The sequence below is a fragment of the Diabrotica undecimpunctata genome, chromosome 8 (genome assembly GCF_040954645.1).
Source record: "Diabrotica undecimpunctata isolate CICGRU chromosome 8, icDiaUnde3, whole genome shotgun sequence".
Classification (NCBI taxonomy): domain Eukaryota; kingdom Metazoa; phylum Arthropoda; class Insecta; order Coleoptera; family Chrysomelidae; genus Diabrotica; species Diabrotica undecimpunctata.
Genome location: NC_092810.1, coordinates 95809836 through 95833736, shown reverse-complemented (window position 1 = coordinate 95833736; position 23901 = coordinate 95809836). Strand labels below are relative to the sequence as shown.

Genomic DNA, 23901 nt, shown 5'->3' with positions numbered 1-23901 from the left:
TGATCGTTTTGTTTCCAAATATTGTGTAGGTATTTCTATTTTATTTTTTCTAAGCGTTCCAACCATTGTTAAACCCTTTTCACCAGTTATCCATGGTGATACTGCGATTGGTATCCTGAATTTTCTCAGTTTAGTAAAACATACTGGGTAGTAATTGAACCTCTCTGCGGATCTCGCTGCTTTTTACCAATATATGGCACAGCAAAACACATATAGCTTGTTTTTCATCTTCACTTTCACTAAAAGAACATTCTTCTTTACCATTGGAATCATCCTCATAAAGGGCTTTGAACAATTATTCTTGCGTAAGAGGACATTTATTTCGATCCATAGGGATGCTGTAATTCTAAGAAAAACTTATAAGACGCTATAGATAACTTACCGATAAAAATTTGTTACGTTAACCACAAGGTGGTGTCAAAAATCGGAAATGTGCTACCAACACGACTAGATGTGAACGTAAATAAAAATGCACATAACCAGTTACACGTCATGTGGAATATTGAAGATAGGATGGGCGGCCAACTTACAGGTTCATCTAAATCGCACGCATGTCAAAAAAATTAGTGCGATAGGGTCACCGGTGACCCCACCTTGTGGTTCTAGGGATATAGATATATACGTTTTATAAATTGTTCTCGTATTTCGCTACTTTTTAATGTATACAAATAATCTCATTTAGTAAACTGCACTTATTTCTAGTTGCTAATGTTTTGTTTTTTGCTTCTTTCAGATTATTTGCACGATATTCGTTATGTTATAAGTACTAGTGCAGGATCGGGAAATGAAGATATACGGGGTAAGTTTCAGTTAATATTTTTTAAAATTTTTTTATTGTTTTTAACTTCATAGTTTCAAAAAATATATATTTTGTTCATTAGGATTACATTTAGTCATAACTTTCATTATAAATAGGTGCTGTAGATAAAAATTATAATAATAATTCTACTTTTTCATTAAATCATCAGAGTTTGGTAACTTAGAAAAATTAAATTGCAACGAGGTTGCAATTCTTCCATTCGGTAGTTGATAAATTTTGAACTAACCTGAAGTTCAAACTTGCATCATCCATTTTAACATCTAAATATTTAGGTATTAATGCAATTATTTATTTAAAATATTCCTCAAACATATCTCCTTTTATCTGTTCGTGGTAATCATAGATTTTCTTGGTAGGTAACTATGAGTCGTCGACACCCTTAACGATTGGTTCCTTTATATCAGTTGAATATCCTTGTAAAAATGCTTCTAGAGCTGTATGTATATGTGTTTTTATCTTTCCAAACTCTTCATTCAGGATCCCCCTTATATGCACGTTTTATCTAAATAATAAATATTCTTGTGCTACATTGACAACAACAAAACGTTGACTGTTTGCCAAATTTTTCGTATTTAGTTAGTCTAATTTATGTAAAACTTTCCAAAGTTTGGTTCTAGTTATCGTAGACAAATCAGAATCATCGACAATAGCTTGTAAAACCTTATCCAAGGTTCGTATTTGCTTCTTAAAAATTTTTTTTTTTTGTAGGACCTATCCTACAAATGGCATTTTTAAAACAATCATCCAGTTCTTTTTCTTTCGGTGCTTTATTAGGTCCCCCTAACATTGGCAATTACATTGGCAAGTTATTCACGGTCTTCAGCTAATCGGAATAGGTGTTCGGCATTACATATTCCTGTCAAATCGTGAATGTTCTTGAGCCATCGGCTTTCTTTCGGTTCCTCTGCGGTCCTCGATTTTACCTTTCATGATAAGTGCTTGATAATAGAATTGCGATGTCTGTTATAGATTAAATACCCGTTTCAAACAGAATAATCATCGTGAAGTTAGCTGGTCAACCTATTAATATAAATCTAATCCAAGTTAACGCACCCACATCTGATAAACCGGAAACTGAAGTTTTAGATTTCTATAAAGACATAAAGGAAGCATTAAAGGTCACAAAGAAAAACGATATCAACATCATAATGGGCGATTTTAATGCCAAAGTTCGGTAGGGTAGATGTGGTACTGCGCTCGGTGATTTCGGTTTGGGTAACAAAAATGAGCGATGAGAGTTACTAATTGAATTTTGTAATGACCACGATTTCGTCATATCCAATACGTGGTATCAACTCCCACCAAGAAGATTGTATACATGGCGAGCACCAGGAGATCGCCCAGGTCATATAATACGAAATCAAATTGATTACATCTTGATAAACAAAAGATTCCGCAACTATATAAAAAGAGTAGCCGCTTACCCTGGTGCGGAGATTTCGTCTCACCACAACCCCCTAATCGCGAATAAAAGGCTTCGATTAGCAAAGGTTAAAAAGCCATCTAATAAAAAATACATAAACACTGGAGAATTAATGAGACATGAAGAGCTTAGATCTACATACAGTTAGCACATTAACGAGAACTTGAGAAACATATAAGGAAATTACATAGAGGAAACCTGTGAGAAAATAAAAATAGCTATAATCGAGGCTGACGAAGTAGTCGCAAGTAAAATAAAAAGAAATCACAAAAATGAGTGGATGACGGAAGAGATACTTGATCTAATGGAGCAACGCAGACTGTACAAAATACATCAGAACCAACAGGAATACAAGGATATCCAACGTACAATAAGGGCAAAAATTAAAAAAGAAAAGGAAAGCTGGATGAAAGAACGTTGTGAAGAATTGGAATCACTACAAGAAAAGGAAGATAGCTTTGGACTACATAAAAAGGTCAAAGAAATTTTGAGTATATGCAAGAAACACCATAAGACTCGCCTGAAGAATGATCAAGGAAACTAAGTTCATCTAGGACGAACTAGCTAAAATCTGGGCAAACTATGCTTCGTCCCTCTTTGCGCATAATAGATCGAATCTGTCAACTACTAACTTACCCACGGAAAATTTATCCGGCCCTCCCATTATTCACGCCAAAGTGGAGTACGCTATAAAAGTAGCAAAACTAGGCAAGGCCCCTGGACCGGATGGAATTACTACGGAAGCCATAAAACTGTTGGAAGATGATAACGTCAACATGCTGGTAACAATTTTTAATGGCATATATAACACCGGCCACATTCCAACGGATTGGCTTTATTCAACCTTTATAATGATCCCTAAATCACAAAGAGCGACAAAATGCAAATACCACAGACTGATAAGTTTATTGAGCCATTTGCTTAAGGTATTTCTTCGCATCCTTCACACAAGATTATTCAGAAAGCTGGAAGATCTAAGCGGTGAGACACAATTTGGTTTCAAGAGCGGACTGGGTACACATAAAGCAGCTGTCTGCTTGAATACGCTTGTACAGAACTGCATGGATTAAGTCAAGGATATAGTCATAACATTCCTCGATTATGAAAAAGCGTTTGACACCGCAAAACATGACGCAATGATAAAAATTCTACACAACACTAACATTGACGAGAAAGATATAAGAGTTATCCAGAATCTTTATTGGAATCAAAAAGCACAAGCGAAACTGAACAAATCAACCAACACAGAAGAATTTGAAATTTTAAGAGGGGTGCGACAGGGGTATATTTTGTCTCCTATGCTCTTTAATCTCTATGTGGAGAACATTTTTGCAGAGGCACTGGAAAGTTCTAAGTGTGGAATAAAGGTAAACGGGTTCCCGATAAATAACATTCGTTACGCCGATGATACCGCGATAATAACAGACAACAAACATGATATGCAGTTGATGTTAAATAAAATAAACACCGTAGGAAAAATATATGGATTAAAGATAAATGCTGGAAAAACTAAATGCATGGCAATAAGAAAAAACGCACTTTTAAGAATACAACTGCAAGTAGATAATGCTCCAATCGATCAAGTGAAAACATTTAAATACTTGGGAATGATGATGAATGACCAATGGGATCCTTAACAAGAAATAAAATGCCGTACCGTACAAGCAAGACAAGCTTTTATCAAAATTAAACCGCTACTATGTAACCGCAATATTTCCTTTAATCTCCGCTACAGGATGGTTAAATGCTCTGCATGGTCCATATGTGAACGTTGCAAAGAATGTTCCGCATACCGTGGACAGATATGGTGAAAAACGAGGAAGTCTTAAGAAAGGCAAATACCGAGAGAGAACTACTCAATTTGATCAAGGTCAGATCAAAAAATTGGATACCCCGGCCATATTTTTAGAGGAAAAAAATACGCAATCCCTCAACTAATGATCCAGGGAAACATTGAACGCAAGAGAGGAGTAGGTCGCAAACAAATATCGTGGATACGGAACATAAAGAACTGGACAGGCAACTGGCGATCTTTTGCATGCCGCAAAAGACAGACGTCTGGCTTTAAGATAATTCGCCAACGCACTATAGGTGCACGGCACTATAAGAAGAAGAGAAGATAAGTTAAATTATTCTGTACTGGTCTCCTCTAAGAACATGCCAAAGGTATAAAATTTGATTTATTTTAATAGCTTTTAGCAACTCACAAACGGCACGTCTGCAGATCGCTGTCTAGGTTATTTTGAGCACTCTTTTATGCAACTACATCTCAAACTCTTCTAGGCGATTGATCCTACCAGCCTTCAGAGTCCAGGTCTCTGTCCCATGTAGCAACACTCACCAAATACAGCATTTTATTATTCTGTGACGTAATTTTGGACTTAAGCTGTGGTTGTCGATAAATAATTTCATTTTTAGAAACCTTGTGCGAGCTACTTCATAATTCATATTTAATTTCTTTACTTGGATGTAATTGGTCTGTAATGTATCATCCCAGATATTTAAAGTGAGTAACTCTCTTAATGTTTGGTTGATCTATCTGAAGGGAAGCATTGTCGTGGAGTTGGTGCCTAAATATAGTAAAGTTTGTCTTAGAAGCAATAATTTTTTACGTAAGTCAATATCTCTTGAAGGACCTAGAGACTTTTGCCTAAAATAACAGTATCGTCAGCGTATCTAAGATTATTGATCAGTTCACCATTTATTTTCACTCGTTTAAAATCTTTATCTTGCATAGCCTGTTTAAAAATTATATACGAGTATATATTAAATAAAAGTGGGATAAAATGCATCCCTGTCTAATACCTATTTCACTGTAACATTCGTCCGTTGATCTCACGTCAACTCGTACGACTGCTTTTTGCTTCCAATACAAGTTTTCAACGATACCTAGGTTTCTATTGTCGATGCCTTTGGTTTTTAATATGTTAAAAAGCGTTCTATGCTGTACTTTGTCAGAAGCCTCTTCGTAATCGACGAAAGCTACATAAACAGCTTTACGTTGGTCGCTGCATTTTGAGCGGAGTACGTTTAAGCCGGCAAGTACCTGATATGTACACAGCGCATTTCTAAATCCAAACTGGGTTTTATCGACGTCTATTTCGCAATGACTTATTCTTTCATGAATAATGCGAAAAAAAAATTTTGAATGTGTTGCTCATCAGACTAATTAACCTGTATTTGTTAGATCTTTTTGTCCACTGCTTTTTATTATATATATATATATATATATATATATATATATATATATATATATATATATATATATATATATATATCTATATATATATATATATATATATATATATATATATATATATATCTATATATATATATATATATATATATATATATATATATATTACTATAAAACAGACTAAAGCCATCCTTCAGGTATTTAACTAGCAGTATATATGTCATTAAAAAGATTAATTAGAGCACTCATATTGTCTTCTTGTATCACTTTCTAAGAGTTCAGCTGGAATGCTGCCTGGTCAAAATGCGTTCTTGGTTTTGGCTGATCTTATTTCATAAAGAACTTTTGATTTTAAAATTTCAGGTCCTTGTTGATATTCATTGCTCTGTATATTTGGCCTGTCATCTTGGAACAGTTTAGTTATATAATTACTCCATGTTTAAAGTATTTATCTTTAATTAATAACAACTTTTTCTGCATTATCTACTAGAGTATTAGTTTTTTCTTATTATACAGGCCAGCCATTTCACGACCTTTGTTGTGCATGTTGAACATATTGCTTTTTTAATTCTTCTATTTCTGAACATCTACAGTTCTGTTTGGTCTCTTCTGTATTCGTCTGCATGGTCCCTGTATTGTCTTCTTTGTTCCATATGGTCCAGTATTTCTTCTGCCATCCACGATTGTTTCTTGAATCTATTATTTACCCTATATTCTTCTAGTATTTTTCTCATAATTATGTTCACAGATAATTTCCATGTTTTCTCAACATTTTTGTTTGTTCTCATTTCTTTCATGTAATTGTTTAGGATCATTTACGATCATTTTCGATTTGACCTTTGTTGACATCTGAAATGGTAAATTTTTTTGCTGATGTTATTTGCTGACCTTTGATTTGATTTGATGACCTTTGCATCGGTGACTAAAGAGTTGTGATAAGATCCAATATTTGCTCCAGGATATGTTGTAACTCTACTGTTGGAGTTTCTAAATATTTTGTTGATTAGAATGAAATGTATCTGGTTTCTTATGTGGTTATTCAAGTATACAGCCCTACGAGGATGTAGCTTATATGTGATTGTTACTACCATATTGTGTTCTTATCAAAAACTAAAGAGTCTATCCCGTTGCCCGTTGCTGTCTCCCAGGCCATATTTCCCTACAAGATCTGATCTACAGCCTGTATCAAGTTTTGCATTAAAATCGCTTTTTATATATTTAAGTTTGTTGTGATGTACGATGGTATATTATTGTATAATTGTATGATAGGATGGTATAGAAAATAATATACCATCATACACCTGAAGTTTTTTCTTCTTTGTAAGTTTTTTTTAAACTATGGTATACAGCGCCAACTACGGGGATTTTCCCTTCTTACTCTATTTATTATAATAATTTTTATTTTCTTTTCTTGGTTATTACGACTTATTTTAATTTTCATTTAGTAAATAATAAAAAAATGTTTGAAAAGCTAAAGTTTCTATTGAGCGTGGTGTCAGACTGGGATGTGTTATGTCACCGATGTTGTTTAATGCCTACAGTGAACCAGTTTTTGAAATAGCGTTAAATAATCGCCGCGAAGGTGTTAAGATCGGTGGTGAAATTATTAACATCAGATACGCCGATGACACCGCAATAATGGCAGAGAGTCTAGAAGATCTTCGAACCATGTTAAATGCTGTAAACAACGAATGCACTGAAAAGGGCTTAACAATCAACGCAAAAAAAAACAAAATGGATGGTGGTCGGAAAAATTAATATCGAAGACTCAGTACTAAGATTAGATAACAAAATCCTGGAAAGGGTGGAACACTTTAGATATCTGGGTAGCTGGATTGACTGCAGGGTTGAAAGTGACGAGGAAATTTCGACCAAAATAGAACTCGCACGGAAAAACTTTATTAACTGGCGTTCTGTATTATGCAGTAGAAGTCTGTCGTTGACCACACATCTAAGAGTATTGAAGTGCTACGTCTGGTCCACTTTGTTCTATGGATGTGAAACCTGGAAAACAAAAATAAATAATCTTAACAAATTAGAAGCGTTTGAGTTATGGTGTTACCGTCGCATGCTCAGAGTCCCGTGGACAGCACACATATTTAACGAATGCGTGCTAGAGACCGCGCACAAAGAGCGAGAATTGATCAACAGCATCAAAATGAGAAAGGTCCAATACTTCGGTCATATAATGAGAGGACCTAAATATCGCTTACTCCGGTTAATCATTCAGGACAAAATCGAAGGAAAACGTTGGGTCGGAAGAAAACAACTGTCCTGGCTGCGTAACATTACACAATGGACAGGTCGAACGGTCGAGGAACTGTTTCATCTAGCTGTCAACCGAGACTCATTTCATCAGCTTGTCAATATGACGATAGCCAACGCTTGAATACAAGCACCACACACAAAGAAGAAGAAGAAATAATAAAAAATAAAAACTATTTAAAAAATGCCTGTAATGAATGCTTGTATGTTTTTTTTTACATATTAATTTGCAAAATGATCATTTCTTTAAAATTCATTTAAAAAATAACTCAGTTTTACCATGAACAATACAAATACAATCGCCAAAATAGTAAATTTAAATATCCTTGGCTATAATCATTTATTAATGCAGTACACTTTGTTATACTTTATAGGTATATTATTATATAACTTTCTTTTTATAGAAACCGTAAATAAGCTGTCCAAGATGGTAACTGTCAACCTGACATTAGTCTGTCTAATGTTACTCGTCTTGGCTGGTTTCCTGTGTTTCCAGTTCTACAGGTGGAAAGAAAAGAAAAATATAACTTTTGCCTCCTTAAAGGACAAGATTCTAGGAAAGAAAGTAAGTCGGGTGGTTTATACTATATATAAAATTATATATTTATTTAGGTGTAGTTTTAAGGATCAAGTCAAGTTTCTTATTGTGAGATTTATTTAGTTTTTATTACGTGACGTTTCCGTGTAGAATTCTTATACATTATAATAATTATATTCCTATCAGAAAGTTTAGGATGTTAGTCTTAAAGTTACAAGGATTGAAATACTCCACCAATTTTTGTAGACATTAAGTAATAACAAAACTAACTAACAAGGTAGCACACTAAAATGGGAGACATAAACTTGCGTGTAGTAAAGAAGTGATAGATCAAGGTTAAATAATACAGGCAAAAAACCTATTTTAAGCACCGGATCTAGACGGGATTTATTAAATACTTCTGCTGAAGAGAAATAAGGTTTACAGAAGTTATATATAATACTACAGTGTAGCTTAGGGCTGCAGTACATACCAAAGGAAACGATACGGTACTATTTCGTACAGGGTAATAAAGTACCTTCTGGAAAACCATAGATGATTCTGCGTGCATTTCTCGATTTAGAGACGCATTAGACAACATCTCATACAATGCTATCACAAGGTGATTTGTCTAAGATGAATTGTTAAAACAAGCTGCTAATGGGTAGATCAGAAAAAGGTGGGGTTTATTAGACTCGAGGATTACTTGGAATGAGCAGATATAATATACCCGAGAAGGTATAATACAATTTAAAAACTTAAAAAAACTTTATTGACCATATAAATCCGTTTAACTATCTATCCACAAATATATACCTTTTTAGGTATTTGTAGAGAATATTGAAATTTAAACATTCAAATTTATGTCAAATACAAAGAAAAATCCACTAATTATAGGAAAGAAAATAAAAGGATAAATTAAAAAAGACGAATTATTATTTTACTCAAAAAATAAATATTGTTAAAAAATACATACATATAACAGAAATCGTACATATTTTTAAATTTTAGAAATTAGGGAGTTTAGGAATATAACTCTATTGACTTTTTTGAAATCAAACGTTTTAGACATAATTAAAAAATATGTTTATCACGTTATCCTTTATACCCTCTATTTTTAGCGTTCATATTGGCGAAATATTCAATATACGTCTTCAAGCATCAAATACATTTCATCAACAAATAAACAAGCTATACGCACATACTCTCTAGCCTCAATTCATCCCATCCAAAATGTATTCACTGATCACCCTATCGTCCAAAAGATCCACGAAAGTTATCAACTTGGCTTTTTTCAAAATATAACAGTAATTTTAATCTGGTTACCATCCTATATTGGTAGAACAGGCTATGAACTTGCAGACCACCACGCAGAACTTTCCTCAACATCTTCTGACCCCATTGTAAACATCCCAATTAGTAAGGACAAAATCTCATATTAAAAGAAGAACAAGAACTTAGTGGTAACAATATTGGGACACCAACTGCTCAGCTTTACATTAAATACAATATTCAATAGATAGTTCTCCTATTTTGGGCACTAAAAGTTTGTTCAGACTAGAACTTAACATGTGTTTAGTTCTGTGAACTAAAAATTAACATGTGTTACATGGTTACCTGATATTATCCAGCACTCGACTTACTTGTCAAAGCTGCCAATTAGAACTGAAAGTCAATCGTACTCACCGAAAGCCATCGATATTCTGTCAAAAGACAACTTCATTGCGAAAAAACATTCAGCAAAGAAATGCTTGTACTACCGCCGAATTAGCCTAATGAGCCATGTGTTGGTAATATTTTTAAAGGTAATTCATAGTAGAATATTTTTTTTATTATTACTAATAAATTAACAATCAGAATAAAACAATGTATTCTATAAGTTAATGTGATGAGTTTGGGTCCTGTCCCTTGGTTCTGGCGTGATGTGGTCCCCTCCAGTGAGAGAATTACGGGTCCATCTTACTGGTCTGTCGGCCAACGTCGCTTTAGTCTTGGAAGGATGCCGGTTTTCAACATCCCTTCAGTGAGAGTCTTGTATGTTAACAGTGTCTCTTTTAGCGGTTTGTATTTGCTGTAAGTCCAATTGTTCCGCTAGCCTTCGAATGCTCAGTAATAGAAACTTAAATGGACTTTTAAATGTGATTTAGTCTGGCCTGTTGAATAGATTGATAGAGTGAAATAAAACAATAACTTGTTTAGCTAGAACTGTAATTGAAAAAGGACAAGAAATAGAAACTTATAAACTGTGAGTGAATAACTAATCGTAAGGAACCTAATTAGAAAATTAGAAAATTACAGTTTATGAACGAAAACACCATAACACTTCACATTACGGGTTCCCGATATATTGCGTAACTTGCGATTGCGAACGTGGAGAAAAACTCTCCGAAACTTGAAAAGTAGGTCTAAGCCCTACAACGATCGCTAATTCACTGGCTTCCCCTAGCTAGCCCCTCCGAAATAATTGTCTATGCATTTTGAAGGATCTACCGGTTTAAGGTCAATATGGGCGGAGATTAACGTTCTAAGAAATAAGTCAATGCAGACAAGGGATTTATTTAGGTAACCGATGCGGCGGAAATATTTTTATTTGTTTTGAAATAGAATTATTTGGTTGGAGATTATTGTTCTCCAACAAGTCTTCTGATTACTCGATGTTGAGGTATTGCGGAAATTAATGGATTGGAGTGTGTGTTCACTTTTTGAATGTATTGTAATTTCTTTTGCTGGTATACTTCTTCCACTGTTGAGATATTGAGATCCTCATAGATTCCTTGGTTGGTTACGTACCAGGGTGCATCAACAATTGCTCTTAAGATTTTTGATTGGCATCTTTTCATAATAGCAATATTAGATTTACTACTACAGCCTCACAGCTCTATGCCATATGTCCATATTGGTTTGATAACTGTTTTATAAATTAGAATTTTATTATTTATTGACAGCTTGGAGTTTTTTCCGATTAACCAATTGATTTCTTTTTGTCTTAGTTGTATTTGTTTTCTTTTTTTGGTGATGTATTCTTTCCAACACAGGGTTTGGTCCAGGTGTAGCCCTAGGTATTTGGTTGTTTTAGTCCTGGATATTTCCTCATTGTTGATATATATTGGTGGTGGTGTTTCTCGTCGTAAAGTGAAAGTTACGTGGGTTGACTTGTTCTCATTTATTTTTATTTTCCATTGTTTTAGCCAGTTTTCAAGCTCATACAAATAGTCTTGGAGTTGTTGTGCAGCTATTTTCATGGGTTTGTGACTTGTAAGTGCTACTGTGTCATCTGCAAATGTGGCAATAGTTACGTTATGTGAAGTTGGTAGATCAGACGTATATAATATATAATAATAAAGATCTCATGACGCTTTCCTGTGGAATTTCCGCCTTAATGGGATACATTTTGGATACTTTTTCATTTAGGCCAAACCTTATCAGAAGCTTGACGTACATCTAGTGATACCATTGGGCAATATTCCTTTTCTTCTAACGCGGAATTGATTTTATGGATTATTCGGTGGCATTGCTGGATCGTTGAGTGTTCTCGTCGAAATCCAAACTGATAATTTGGTATCCAATCTGCGCCTGTACAGTCTGAATCTATTCTTTTTATTAAAAGTTTTTCTAGTAATTTGGAGATTGTTGATAACAGACTGATAGGTCGATAGGATGAGACTTCACTTGGATCCTTTCCTGGTTTTGGGAATAAAAGTATTTCTGCAATTTTTAGATTGTTAGGCCAGTAACTACATCTTAATATTGCGTTAAATATATATGTAAGGATTACTATACCCTTTTTTGGTAATTCTTTTAGCAATTCTGGTGTTATTAGGTAAATTCTTGGTGACTTTTTGATATTTAGTCTTAAGATTTCTTCTTTAAGTTCTTTGGGTGTTGTTAATTTTATTGAATTTACTGATGGTTGTTCTGAGTTTAAATAATTAATAATTTCTTGATCTTTTTCATTGTTGTGTGGTTGGAATATTGTTGCTAAATATTCAGCAAATAATTCTGATTTTTCTTTATAGCTTCTTGCCCATTAGTTCTGTGTGTCTCTGGTTCTTCTTACTGGTGGCGATATTGCTTGAAGTTTTAAGGATGATTTGATTGGTTTCCATATTGAATGGTCGTATCTATTAAGTGGTGTTACATATTTTTTGACTGACTCTTCTCTTGCAATTTTTAGTTGTGTTTTTAATTTATACTGCTGCTATTATTATTTCGTAAGGTAATGAGCACACTTTAATTACTGTAGCTTGGATACAGTCTGTTATATAACTTTCCATCATGAAATGTTTAACTGATTGTTTGATCAAGATTGCTGTACCTCCATGGGCTGTCTTGTCTGGGTGGTTAGTATGGTACGTTAGATAATGAGGTATTTTAAAATACGATTTGCCTGTAAAGTGTGTCTCACTTATTAATAATATATCTATAAAATTTTGTTGTAGAAATATTATCAGCTTGTACTTATGATTCAGCAGGCCATTGCCGTTCCATTCAGCTATTCTTAGAAAGAATTTTATTTGCATACGAGTTTACTTAGCATGTTTATTATCATGCTGTTTTGTTGCAAGATTTGATTAAACATGGCTTTGAGTTCTTCTAAAAACTTCATAAGAATAGTGTTTGAATCTTGGTTATCTGAATGAGCAGCAGGAGATTGTCTATTACTCGCTGCATTAGCATAGCTTACATAGTGGAATATAAAAAAAATATAATATAAAATAACTAGGTAATATAAAAATATCAATCTTTTTTTGGCTGCACGCAGTTTAGATGTCCTTATTTAGTATACAGGTTATAGTTTAACGTTTTAGGGATGTTTTATTGCTAATATACTCTTGTTTAATAGATTCTGAAAAAGTATTTGATAGCGTGGAATACGTAATACTTCTAAATACTCTTATTTTAAGTCTTTGGCAAGACTGGTTAGTAAAGTGGTTGGTAGTCACACAAACAAAAAACAACAGGAGCATATTGAAAGTGCTTGGAACTATTTAGGCCAAATATTTAAGTCGTTATCTTAATAAAAACTAGAATACCATATAAGACTCGAACAAACTAGGGTATCATTTATCAAAATAAAACCAGGTTTATGTAGTGGCGATATTAACACGACGCTGCTAACTCTTATTCTACGCTGCTATGTATTGAACATTTTGTTTATTGGAGTATGGACTCTTGCTAACGCCTTATGTAAAAAAGTGGTAGCGTTTTATATGTGGTGCTACTATGGGATGATCAGATTATTAGGATTGACAGAGTTCTTAAGAAATGACAATTTACAACTACAAACTAAACAAAATTAATAATAAAAAGAAAGATCGAAGGAAAGAGAGCTTCAGGTTGTTGACATACTTCCTGGCTAAAGATCCTTAGATAATGTTATAGAGTCAGCCAAACAACTCTTATAAGAAAAACTGTTGTCAAAGTACAGATTGCGGTGATGATAGCCAAAGTTTGTCGTGACCATGGCACTTAAAGGTAAAAAAGAAGTTTTTGCATCCATACACGTATGTACTACCTGTTTGTTATGGACGATGTTATGTACTATAGTTTAAAATGATGAAATAAAGAATCTTCAGGCATACAGTTACATTTGGAATATTTTTAGTTTTTGCTGCTATCGAAATTAATACAAAACAATCGAATTATATATAAAGACAATACCTTATAATTCTTGAAGTAAGTTAAATAAGAAGTAGTCATTTACACAAAATTTTCGCAAAAAAAACCTAAAAGAAGATAACTATGTTTTAGTTGAATATTTATGATTGATAATTCTTTGCATATTTTGTTTATGTAGCTTTATTGTATTTGGCTACCACTTGTATATCTCTGCCACTATAACGTATTTTAATTATGAATCTAATGATTTATTTGTTTGAACACATTTTTTTACAATTTAACTATTTTTCATACCATTCAGGAAATCGAAACTACGAATGAAAAAATAATTGATTGCATCATGTAGAAAATCCAAAGCATGAAGCGTCTATATTGTCTTTTATGAATATAAATTATAAATTAGCCACCATGGAAAATATTTCTGGAGTGAATGGGAATAAAACAGGTGAAGAAATTATACAGGACAGGCCTGGTTTTTACACTGCTATATTATTTCTTTTAATACCAGTATTTTTTCTAGTTTTTTTTAAACAAACGAATATCGCATACAAATGAAATAATGATTATTGATACTTAATATTAAAAAAAAGGACTTCAAAAAACAATTATAAAAAGATTAAGGACGATGAAATATCGATGTTTACTAAGAATATAACGATTATTTTGCCTACCACATAGGGTATTATTATAAGAGGTTGAAAATTTGGGACAGAAATGACTGGGGTGAAGATAGGGCAAGCAAAATTAAACCAAACTGTTGCGAACGGCTACTCAGGGGTTATTTGGAGAACTGGGTCGTGGATAAGTGAATGGCAAGGGGGTTGAGATTGGGGCAACTACAAAAATGAAACAAACCGGTACTTACATGAGTCTCCTGGACAAAAAAAACACAAGAAGGTTCTCAAGCTATTTAAAATAAGGACTCCGCTTTGAAGAATCTTCCTGCTGGGTGAAATAAAATGCTCTACCTTCCTAAAAACACAAAAAAAGGGTTAGAGAGTTAGTTAAGCGAAATAAACAAAATGGTTTAGGAAAAAAATTAAATATTTATTGTTGTCTCACCACAAACAGTTACAAATATAAATAATAACAATAAAATACAAAATATCAAAAACAAACTTACTATGTCCTATCCGTTTACACACTCTAGAAGTTGGGGATACTACAAGAACTTATAATTGTTACTGGGCGATAATTTGTAGCAGAAATAAATTATTACAAATGTAAAATATCTTTTTAAATGGGACTATACATAAAGGTTAACCTTAAAAAAAGCAAAAACAGGATCTGTTATGATTAGGTATGTGTCAAAAAAAAAATAAAGCTAGCTGTCAGATGTCAATATTAAATTTTAAATTGAGAACAATTAAAATGTCAGCTAAACCACGCCCTAAGATCTACAATTTTTAATATTACAATTTCTTAAACTGTTATAAAAGCAACATTATTAGAAAATGTTTATTTTTCCTTTAAAAATCAACACAAAACAGTTACCTGGATTTCACTAAAATTTCTGGGTTAGGAACTGGACTTACACTTTCTGCCACACGAACAAATTCATCTCCAAATATTCTGAAACGGCTTCTTAGGACAAACAAATTGAGGCTGGATGTAACACATGTGGGTACCTTTCAAATTTGTTCGAAACGCCATAAATCTCTTAGATACAAATCTCTTAGGTGAGACATAAAACAAAAACAGTGATTTCTCTTATTACAACTGACACATTACATTGAGTATAAACCACTTCTTTTTAACAGACTTGCCGGTTCTTGACTTTGACACTCACAGCGTCTTGACTGTTTAAAGATTCTTTCAAACCTTATTTTACCTTCATATAAAACTTAACACTGCTACTACAGTACACATTTTCCCATGATAGAAGACAAAAAAACACAAAACATTACAAATTTCAAGAAAGATTTGGACTAACACTAAAACCAACTGCCCCTGACAGCGGCCTTAGCGAGAGTGATGTAATTATCTTTAAAGTTCATTCGCCCAACTCGGTAAAAACTCGCAATATTCTAAAGTGGCTCTCCATCAAAGAATACCGCAGAAATATGCATCTGTGATATATAAACAAACTCTTAAATGTGTTTACTATCGACCTCGGCGACGCAAAAAGATTAAAAATACTTTTCGATGTTTTAACTTGTACGATAGGAAACAGAAATAGATTGAAAATATTCTTCAGTGTTTTAATATATACGGGACGATTTCAATATATACTAAAGAATTTAAAAATGCTACAAGGACAACATACGAACATACAAAAGATAGCGGAAACACAACGATTTATGAAGAAGGAAATGCTAATCATCGAACTATCACATAGAACAAAAAACAGTTGAATTTAATAATAAAATAAAAATAAAAGATACTTCACGCCAATTTTCTAACCATTTTGGAAACATTTTACCTATATGTTCTAACTCCACATCTTAATTTACCTAGGACTGTTATACCGTCTACTTATATTCTTACGGTCCAGAAAGACGTTTAAGATTTATTTCACATGCAGGGCTCCTGCCATCCGCTTATACGTATTTCGATCTTATTAGATCTCCTCAGAGCGACTGGTGCAAAAGCTCTGAATTAAAAATAAATTTGTCCCGTAATGATAGAATAATGATAAAAATAATTATATATAGACGTTACAACGCCATCTAATAACACTCACAATAGAAATCAGAAGATTTCTTAATTGGCAATCAAAATTTAGATAAATATTGCCTACTGCGCTTTTTACAATATATAAAGCAAACGTATTGTAGAATGAGCTGACAAGGTGAATTTACAATTTGTATTCCTTGACCTGCCACGATCTGCAAATTGTATATAGTTACATGTGCATGTTACATAGATTAATAGAAATTCCGATGTCAAATTACAACTTTGAGATAGAATTAAATATCATTAAGCAAATAGCAGTAAACAATGGGTACAACGAACAAACAATTAATAAAATTTTAAATCAATTACATACGAGAGCCCTGAGATTAGTATTTCCAGCACCAGAAAAAAACCCAGTACCTTCTGCTCGATTACATTATGAAGGGCACAGGGGGAAAACCCCGTCAGTCAAAAAAAGTAATTTTCGAGAAAACAACCATTTTATTGTTTTTTCAACTCTCGAGGCTAAAAAATAAACAATAAACGTATAGAAAACGGTTTAGTTAATATATTAACAATTTTGTTAATATTTTTGCAGTAGTAACACCTAACAAACTATTAAAAAAACGGTCTATTCGGTCTAAGTCAATTCTCTCTATCATCAATTAGGGGGTCGTCAGCTTATTCGTCATTATTTTCTTCCTGTTGAACAGCGTTAGCAGTTAAATTTTAATAAAAAAGCTTTGCTGCGGGGTTTTCCAAATACTGGAATAAATGAAGAAGGTCGCGATATTTTGCAGCTGGTATTGGAAGTTTTCCGTTGTACAAATTTTGTAACGAGGTAATTACTGGAGTGGCTGCGCCTTGATTTTTCTTTGATTTTGGGAAGGTTTTTTTTTTTCAAGGACTGAAGATGCATTTTTGCATCGGATGGGAAAAGTTACGGAAATCGTCAAAACAGTTAAAAATCGCAAACTTGAATATTTTAGCAATGTTATACGCCACATTAATAATACAAGGCAAGGTAGACGGAAGAATAGGGCCAGGTCGAAGAAGAACGTCATGGCTTAGAAACCTGAGAGATTGGTTTAACAGATCCTCTGCATCCCTTTTTCGAGCTGCCGTCAACAAAATTACTACAGTCAATTTGATAGCCAACGCTCGATAATCGAGCTCGGCACATGAAGAAGAAGAGGATGCATAATGTCCAAAAAAAGTAGGTTTATAGAACACAAGTCGTCCTTGAGTTGGCGAAATTTTTAACATACAGATCGATCTCGTGGGAAATGGATATTTTTGCGGATAAAGTGATGAGAGGTAAGCAGTCCAATTTTGAAAAACTACATCTACTTCGCAATCAATCACTGTAAATGGAGAAATTTTTACCCGAGTATTCCTTAGAACCTCCCCCTCCAGTCTTCTGGAACCTCTGTATAGGATTTTTGTTTAACAATGCAAATATGCCGATCGCATTCCATGTAAGAGTGCCCTCTTATCGGAAATATCATCTTAACTGTTTTAAAACGTTTCTTTTGTTACTAGATGATGTAAAAACCTGATAAATGTATAATTTTTATTTTGACCCGCACATGAGTCGCAAAATATATAGAATTCTTGCACTTCAAGGGGCAAAATTTTAAAAACAAAATGCCGAAACATGGAGCATACATCATTTGCGCCTTTTTTTGCCACAGACTCATCATACGTATAAAAAATTGCTTGCTGCGTTGAAAGTACATGAATATTGAAACTAACAAAATTCAGTTGGCGCCAACAGTAGACATCATTAGTCGTAATGTTAGGACACGGCAGGTTTTTTTCCAAGTCTCCATAGCAAATAAAACACAATGAGCTGCTTGTGTGGCCTCTCAACTAGACGGTTAGGTCTTCCAGAGTATGTTGTACAATATTACAATTGTTCCATATTCTGAAATTTCCCATAAAATCGCCAAAAATCTTCTATACAGCCAATAAAAGTTGAATTTGGCCAATAAATACAGTTAATAAAACTTGAATTTGGCCAATAAACTAAAATATCAGAAATAGCTTGTATTAGAGATACATCAAAAGGGTTTAATTTCCTTGCCATTTTAAAAAATTACAATTAAACAAATAGCAGATGCCAAGGATAAACTGAAATTTAATTATTATTACTTAGTTAAATTCTGTTAAGATTCCCATATGTCCTATAACTGAAAAACGTGCTTTGGAAAGAAGTGATGTTACGAATGTTGAAAATGCTGTCAGAATTATAGAATATAGATTAAAATTAAAGTACTCACCCCGAGAGAATTCTGCAGACCATAAAATGAAGCTTATAATAATTTCTCCCTTCTTTTATAAATTTCAAAAACAGGCAAAAAATTATATTCCCACTACGTTAGAAAATTTGATTGACAGAAAGTAGGGGGACAAAATGAAGTTAGCACAGATGACATAGGATGTCAGCCTATGATGGAACTAGCAATTTTGTCAACATAGAACAGAATATTTAGTCTACCGACAGAAAGAGAGAGGGCGAATATTTATTCTACGGGACAGAAAGAGAGAGAAAAGAAAGACAGAGGGCGCCAACTACTTTTTGAAGAAAAAATAGTAAAAACGAAGCTGGAGATGAAGGAATTAATAAATTAGTAAAGAAATTAAAATAAAATATTTACTTAAATATAAATTAATAAAGATGTGGCGTTTATAACGTTACAAATTTATTCCTTTCTCTAACAAAGCTGTTCATGTTTCTACAAGGATAATATCTGGTCCAACTGAGTTAATATTACTGTCTTACTCAATACTCAAATTAATTTAAATTGTACTAAATTTAAACCGATTTTAAAAAATTTTATTGCAGCTTTACCTCGTAGAAGACCCAGCTCGACTGTTTAGACTTCCTACACTAAGTATACACATTAAGAGTTTGTTAATTTCATGCTTTAATTAATATTAATATTTCATTAATCAATAACTTGCAAAACAAGTTTGTTTGTGATCAATTGATCTATGGTTGGGGTTTATTACACTCTCCATATCTTTTCCTAATTTAGATATACCATCTCCACAGTTGTATATTTTAACATCTTTCACTGTTGGTCAATTGGTCTTAAGTAATGCTTTAACATTTTTAATTTTATGGTTTTCCTATTGACTGTGGGTTTAACTGAACTATTGGTATTACACTCCATTTATATACTTTGCTTCCAACCTTCATTTTTAATTCAATATTTCCAACCAACAATATTTAATTCCAACCTTTAAGTATTTCAATTTCTTCTTTTCTACCGTTTTGATAGTGCTTGGTAGACCTTTTTAGTGTAGTCAACAAACCACTATCAAATAGGTATATTGTTTAGTCTAGTTCTTACATTCTTACTCCATATCCACTTCAGTTGCCCCCAAACTAACACCCAAATTATTACTGACAGGTTTGAGTATGAGATCTGGATTATGCAATATATATAAAGTAATTTGAACTTTTGGTCAATGTTCAGTTTACCATAGAATTTGGAAATGTGCAGGTCACCATGATTGTTATTGCTTATCCAAGTTGTCCTATGTCAGATATCACTTTAACATTTCCGTTAAGACCAGGAGCCATTCTATCTCCTGCTGTCACCCACAATATAGCTTCTAAAATTTTGAAAAAATTTTTAAACTGTTTGTCCTTTGTCTAGTGTTAGTTTTATGTAAATGCATTATATAATGTTTATAACATTCATAAAAGTTCTGGATGGCCTTCAATGTTGACGAAGTGAATCTAAAACGTTATGTAAAAACATTTGTCAACCATCAATTTGAGTTTTTTCACAGTTAATTAATCTTCCTTCACTTGAAAAAACGTTTCTTGGCTTATTTCAGATGCCCCTTAAGATGCTCTGAGAGCGAAAGTTCTTGGGCAAGATTTAATAAAAACTGTGGTCGATATCTGAATTCTATTTGAATAAAGTTAATATTATTTATTTTTTCAAGTGCTTGTTCAATTTTTTCATTTCTTATTTTGGTGACCATTCCTGTAACTTTGTCCTTTGGTTTAACTGGTTTTCTGTCAAATTTTTAATTTGGTCGAAACATCCATTCGATCACAATTAGACTTTACAAAATAACACCAGGAATGAATAGATCCAGATGCATGCAAGTGCTCCTGTTTGAAACAAAAGTTGAAACGAAAAACTTTATTGGCTTGTAATTGAAAAGCGTATGGTCATCAAAACCGAGGACGTGAAAAAACGTTTTGGATATAAATCATACTTTTACACCTACTCTTTTTAGTAACAATGTGTAGTATTTTATTATTTTTGAACATAATTTCAATGGCTGTGGTAAATACAACCCTGTGTTTCCAATTACCCTTATTTAGACAATATTTCATTTCGGAAGCAAAACGAAATATTGGAAGATTTATGGATGAAGGGATTAAAGAATGCGATTTTAATTATCCATTGGCATGGGTATGTGACATATATTTTTGGTTATAATGGCCGTAATGGACTTTTCCGTTTAAAAATCTGCTTTTGGTTTTAATTAATCTTTTTTTTTTCATTTAACCCCAATTTGATTTCATTTATACTATGCTTGATTGATCAAAGAGGTTTTAATTAACAGTTTCACAACATACAGATACATTATTAGTATACTAGAACTATTTATGTATATGTATACGCAAATTTATTTTTTTATATATTGAAATTACTACAATATGTATGTACATTGTAAATATACATTATTTATTTACGAGTTAAAAATGTAAACGTAATATAAATATATACATATATATATATATATATATATATATATATATATATATATATATATATATATATATATATATATATATATATATATATATATATATATATATATATATATATATATATATATATTGTTATGATGTGTTTTTTGTTTGAATGATGAGCAATGAGTATTTTTAATAATATAATATATAGGGTTTTTATCGCGGTTCTCAAAGAATTAGCTTGTAAGTACTTTTTTAAATTATCTTTATTATAACTATTATGAAACACACATATATATCTAACCTAGTCAATGTAAATTTAAAATAAACTATCTTTAAATTGATATTCTTATAAAACTAATTAAATTCTATAGACAATCTAAAATTTAAACAAAACTATCTTCAAAATTGAAATTGTTATGACACTAACTAAATTATATTAACAAAATTTTGTACCTTTCTTTCACTGAATGCCTAAATGAACTGTTTTCCACTATATATATTCTAATCACCACTGAAAGTCTTCGTACTTCGGTTATCCTTGTTTTTTTGTGAAATTACTTTTTTCAATTATCAGCTTCTACCAATTTAAGATATAGTTTTCTTCACCAGCATTTGTACACCACCAACCAAACCAGCAAACAGCATTTATATTTATTCTTCTTTTCAATATACCAATATCCAATTATTATAAGTTGATTTATACTAATCTCCAACCATAATATAATTTAATTTCTTCCAATATACCTTTTTTTATCTTCAATAATTATTTGTGTATAATTATAAATGTGCATTAAATTATATGCATAATTTTTAATCTTCATTTAACTCACTATATTAAACTATTGGACTATTTGTACTTGATTCACTGACTCTAACTAACTTTCATAATAAACTGCTTGACTTCTGACTAAAAACTTCTAAAAACTCTTCTGACTGCACTATCTAAAACTTTTCTGACTAAAAACTTTCAAAAACTGCCATCTTGAATCCAAATCACGGGTATTTATATGTTTTTGGATTTCTAGAACCATCTCGTAAGATATCATGTTCTATTCAGTTCTATTTAATACATGTCTGAATTTTCTGGAACAAACCATTTCGCAAACATGGCCATCTCCGGAGATCCAGAGAATTCCATTCTTTTCTATTAATAATTTTGTTGACATTTAGGCTTTTCAGATCAGAATATATAATTAAATTAGTAACTTAACATTCTAATTTAATAAAATACACAATTCAAACAATATATTCCTATAACCCCACTTTATATTCCCAATTATTTCCTAAAATGTCAACTTGGAGAGAATGTATAGTGTGTTGCCTAGTCACATGGCTCACTTAAATCTATCTACAATATTAAAATACAACTTTTTACAATTATTATATGCTAATTTCTTAAAATGCCCTCACATAAATATATTTTTATAAAATTCTCTAGTATATAACTTATTTAAAATAATCAAATACTTTTTTATATCTAATATTATGTAGTATATAACTTATAAATTATTTTCTATAAACCCCAATCGTTACAATACCCCAAAAATAATATTTAAAATAAATAATTTAATTATTATTTTTTTAAATATTAATTTTCCCATACCTTATTAAATTTAATAAATCAATTTTTTTTTTATTTAAAATGTGTTAAATACATCCCTGTTCGCTGTCTATGTCAAAACAGAGGACAACGGAGTACAGTTCGGCTATTCTATGGTCAAACTGTCATGTCAAATGGAGCAATGGGTGCGATATCAGAGAATAAAATATAACCTTAATTAAAAATATAATCTATATTGTGTTCTGTTTATTTATAGACAAAATCTAGGAAGCATTTCCATTCAAAATAACTTTCATCAATATAAATTGGTAAGTTTTTCCACTTTATTACATTAGAAAGACATTTTTATAGCAATTATAGTATCTAATTTTGTGTCTAACCCCAAATTATGATTTTTAAGGTACAAATTAATTTCCATATATACAAAATTCAACAAGTATGATGTCAAATTTATTCACAACAAAGAAATCTACCATCTATCTATGAAATGGATCTATCAGTAAGTTTTTTTTTTTTAATTCTTTTCTTTGTTTAGTTGACATATTGGGCATTGGGTAGTAATTTCTTTTGCTATACTTATGTCATTCTTTGCAAAATAATTGTCCCTAAATAGCATCCATAGCTTCTTGAACCAATATGCATATAATTGTTATGTAAATTTTTCAATATTTTCTTTGCTAAAGTTCTAGTTATTACATATACTTCTATGCCATTTATTATTTTATAATATACCCCATCTTTCCTAAGGACTTTTTGTTTTTCACTCAAATTGATCTGATCTCTTATAATTTCTTCTTTAGAATATAATCCAGTACTTTCTACTAATTGATTTAATCCAATTTTTATTGTTCGCTGCCCTTTTTGTGATGTATTTTCTAACCTTGATAAAGCATCTGCCACTATATTGGATTTTCCAGAAATGTATTTGATTTCAAAGCAGTATTCACTAAGTATTAGACTCCACCGATGTATTCTACTGTTTCCATATTTGTTATTTAATATAGACGTTAAAGCTTGGTGATCTGTTTCTATTGTAAATTCATTACCCAACAAATAAAATCTTAATTTTGTGACACAGTGTATTATACTTGCTAGTTCTAATTCTGAAACTGAGTAACCCTTTTCATGTGGCTTTGTAATTCTTGAAATGAATTG

At 32.1% G+C, this 23901-nt stretch overlaps 1 protein-coding gene across 1 annotated transcript in view; it reads left to right on the top strand.

Moving 5' to 3' along the window:
- The window catches only part of grnd (grindelwald), a 132957-nt gene that overhangs the window by 74874 nt on the left and 34182 nt on the right, over positions 1-23901 (top strand). Inside the window, exons 2-3 of the mRNA XM_072540641.1 lie at positions 734-799; positions 8109-8269. Coding sequence (XP_072396742.1) covers positions 734-799; positions 8109-8269 — 227 coding nt within the window. The remainder of the gene's footprint in view (positions 1-733; positions 800-8108; positions 8270-23901) is intronic.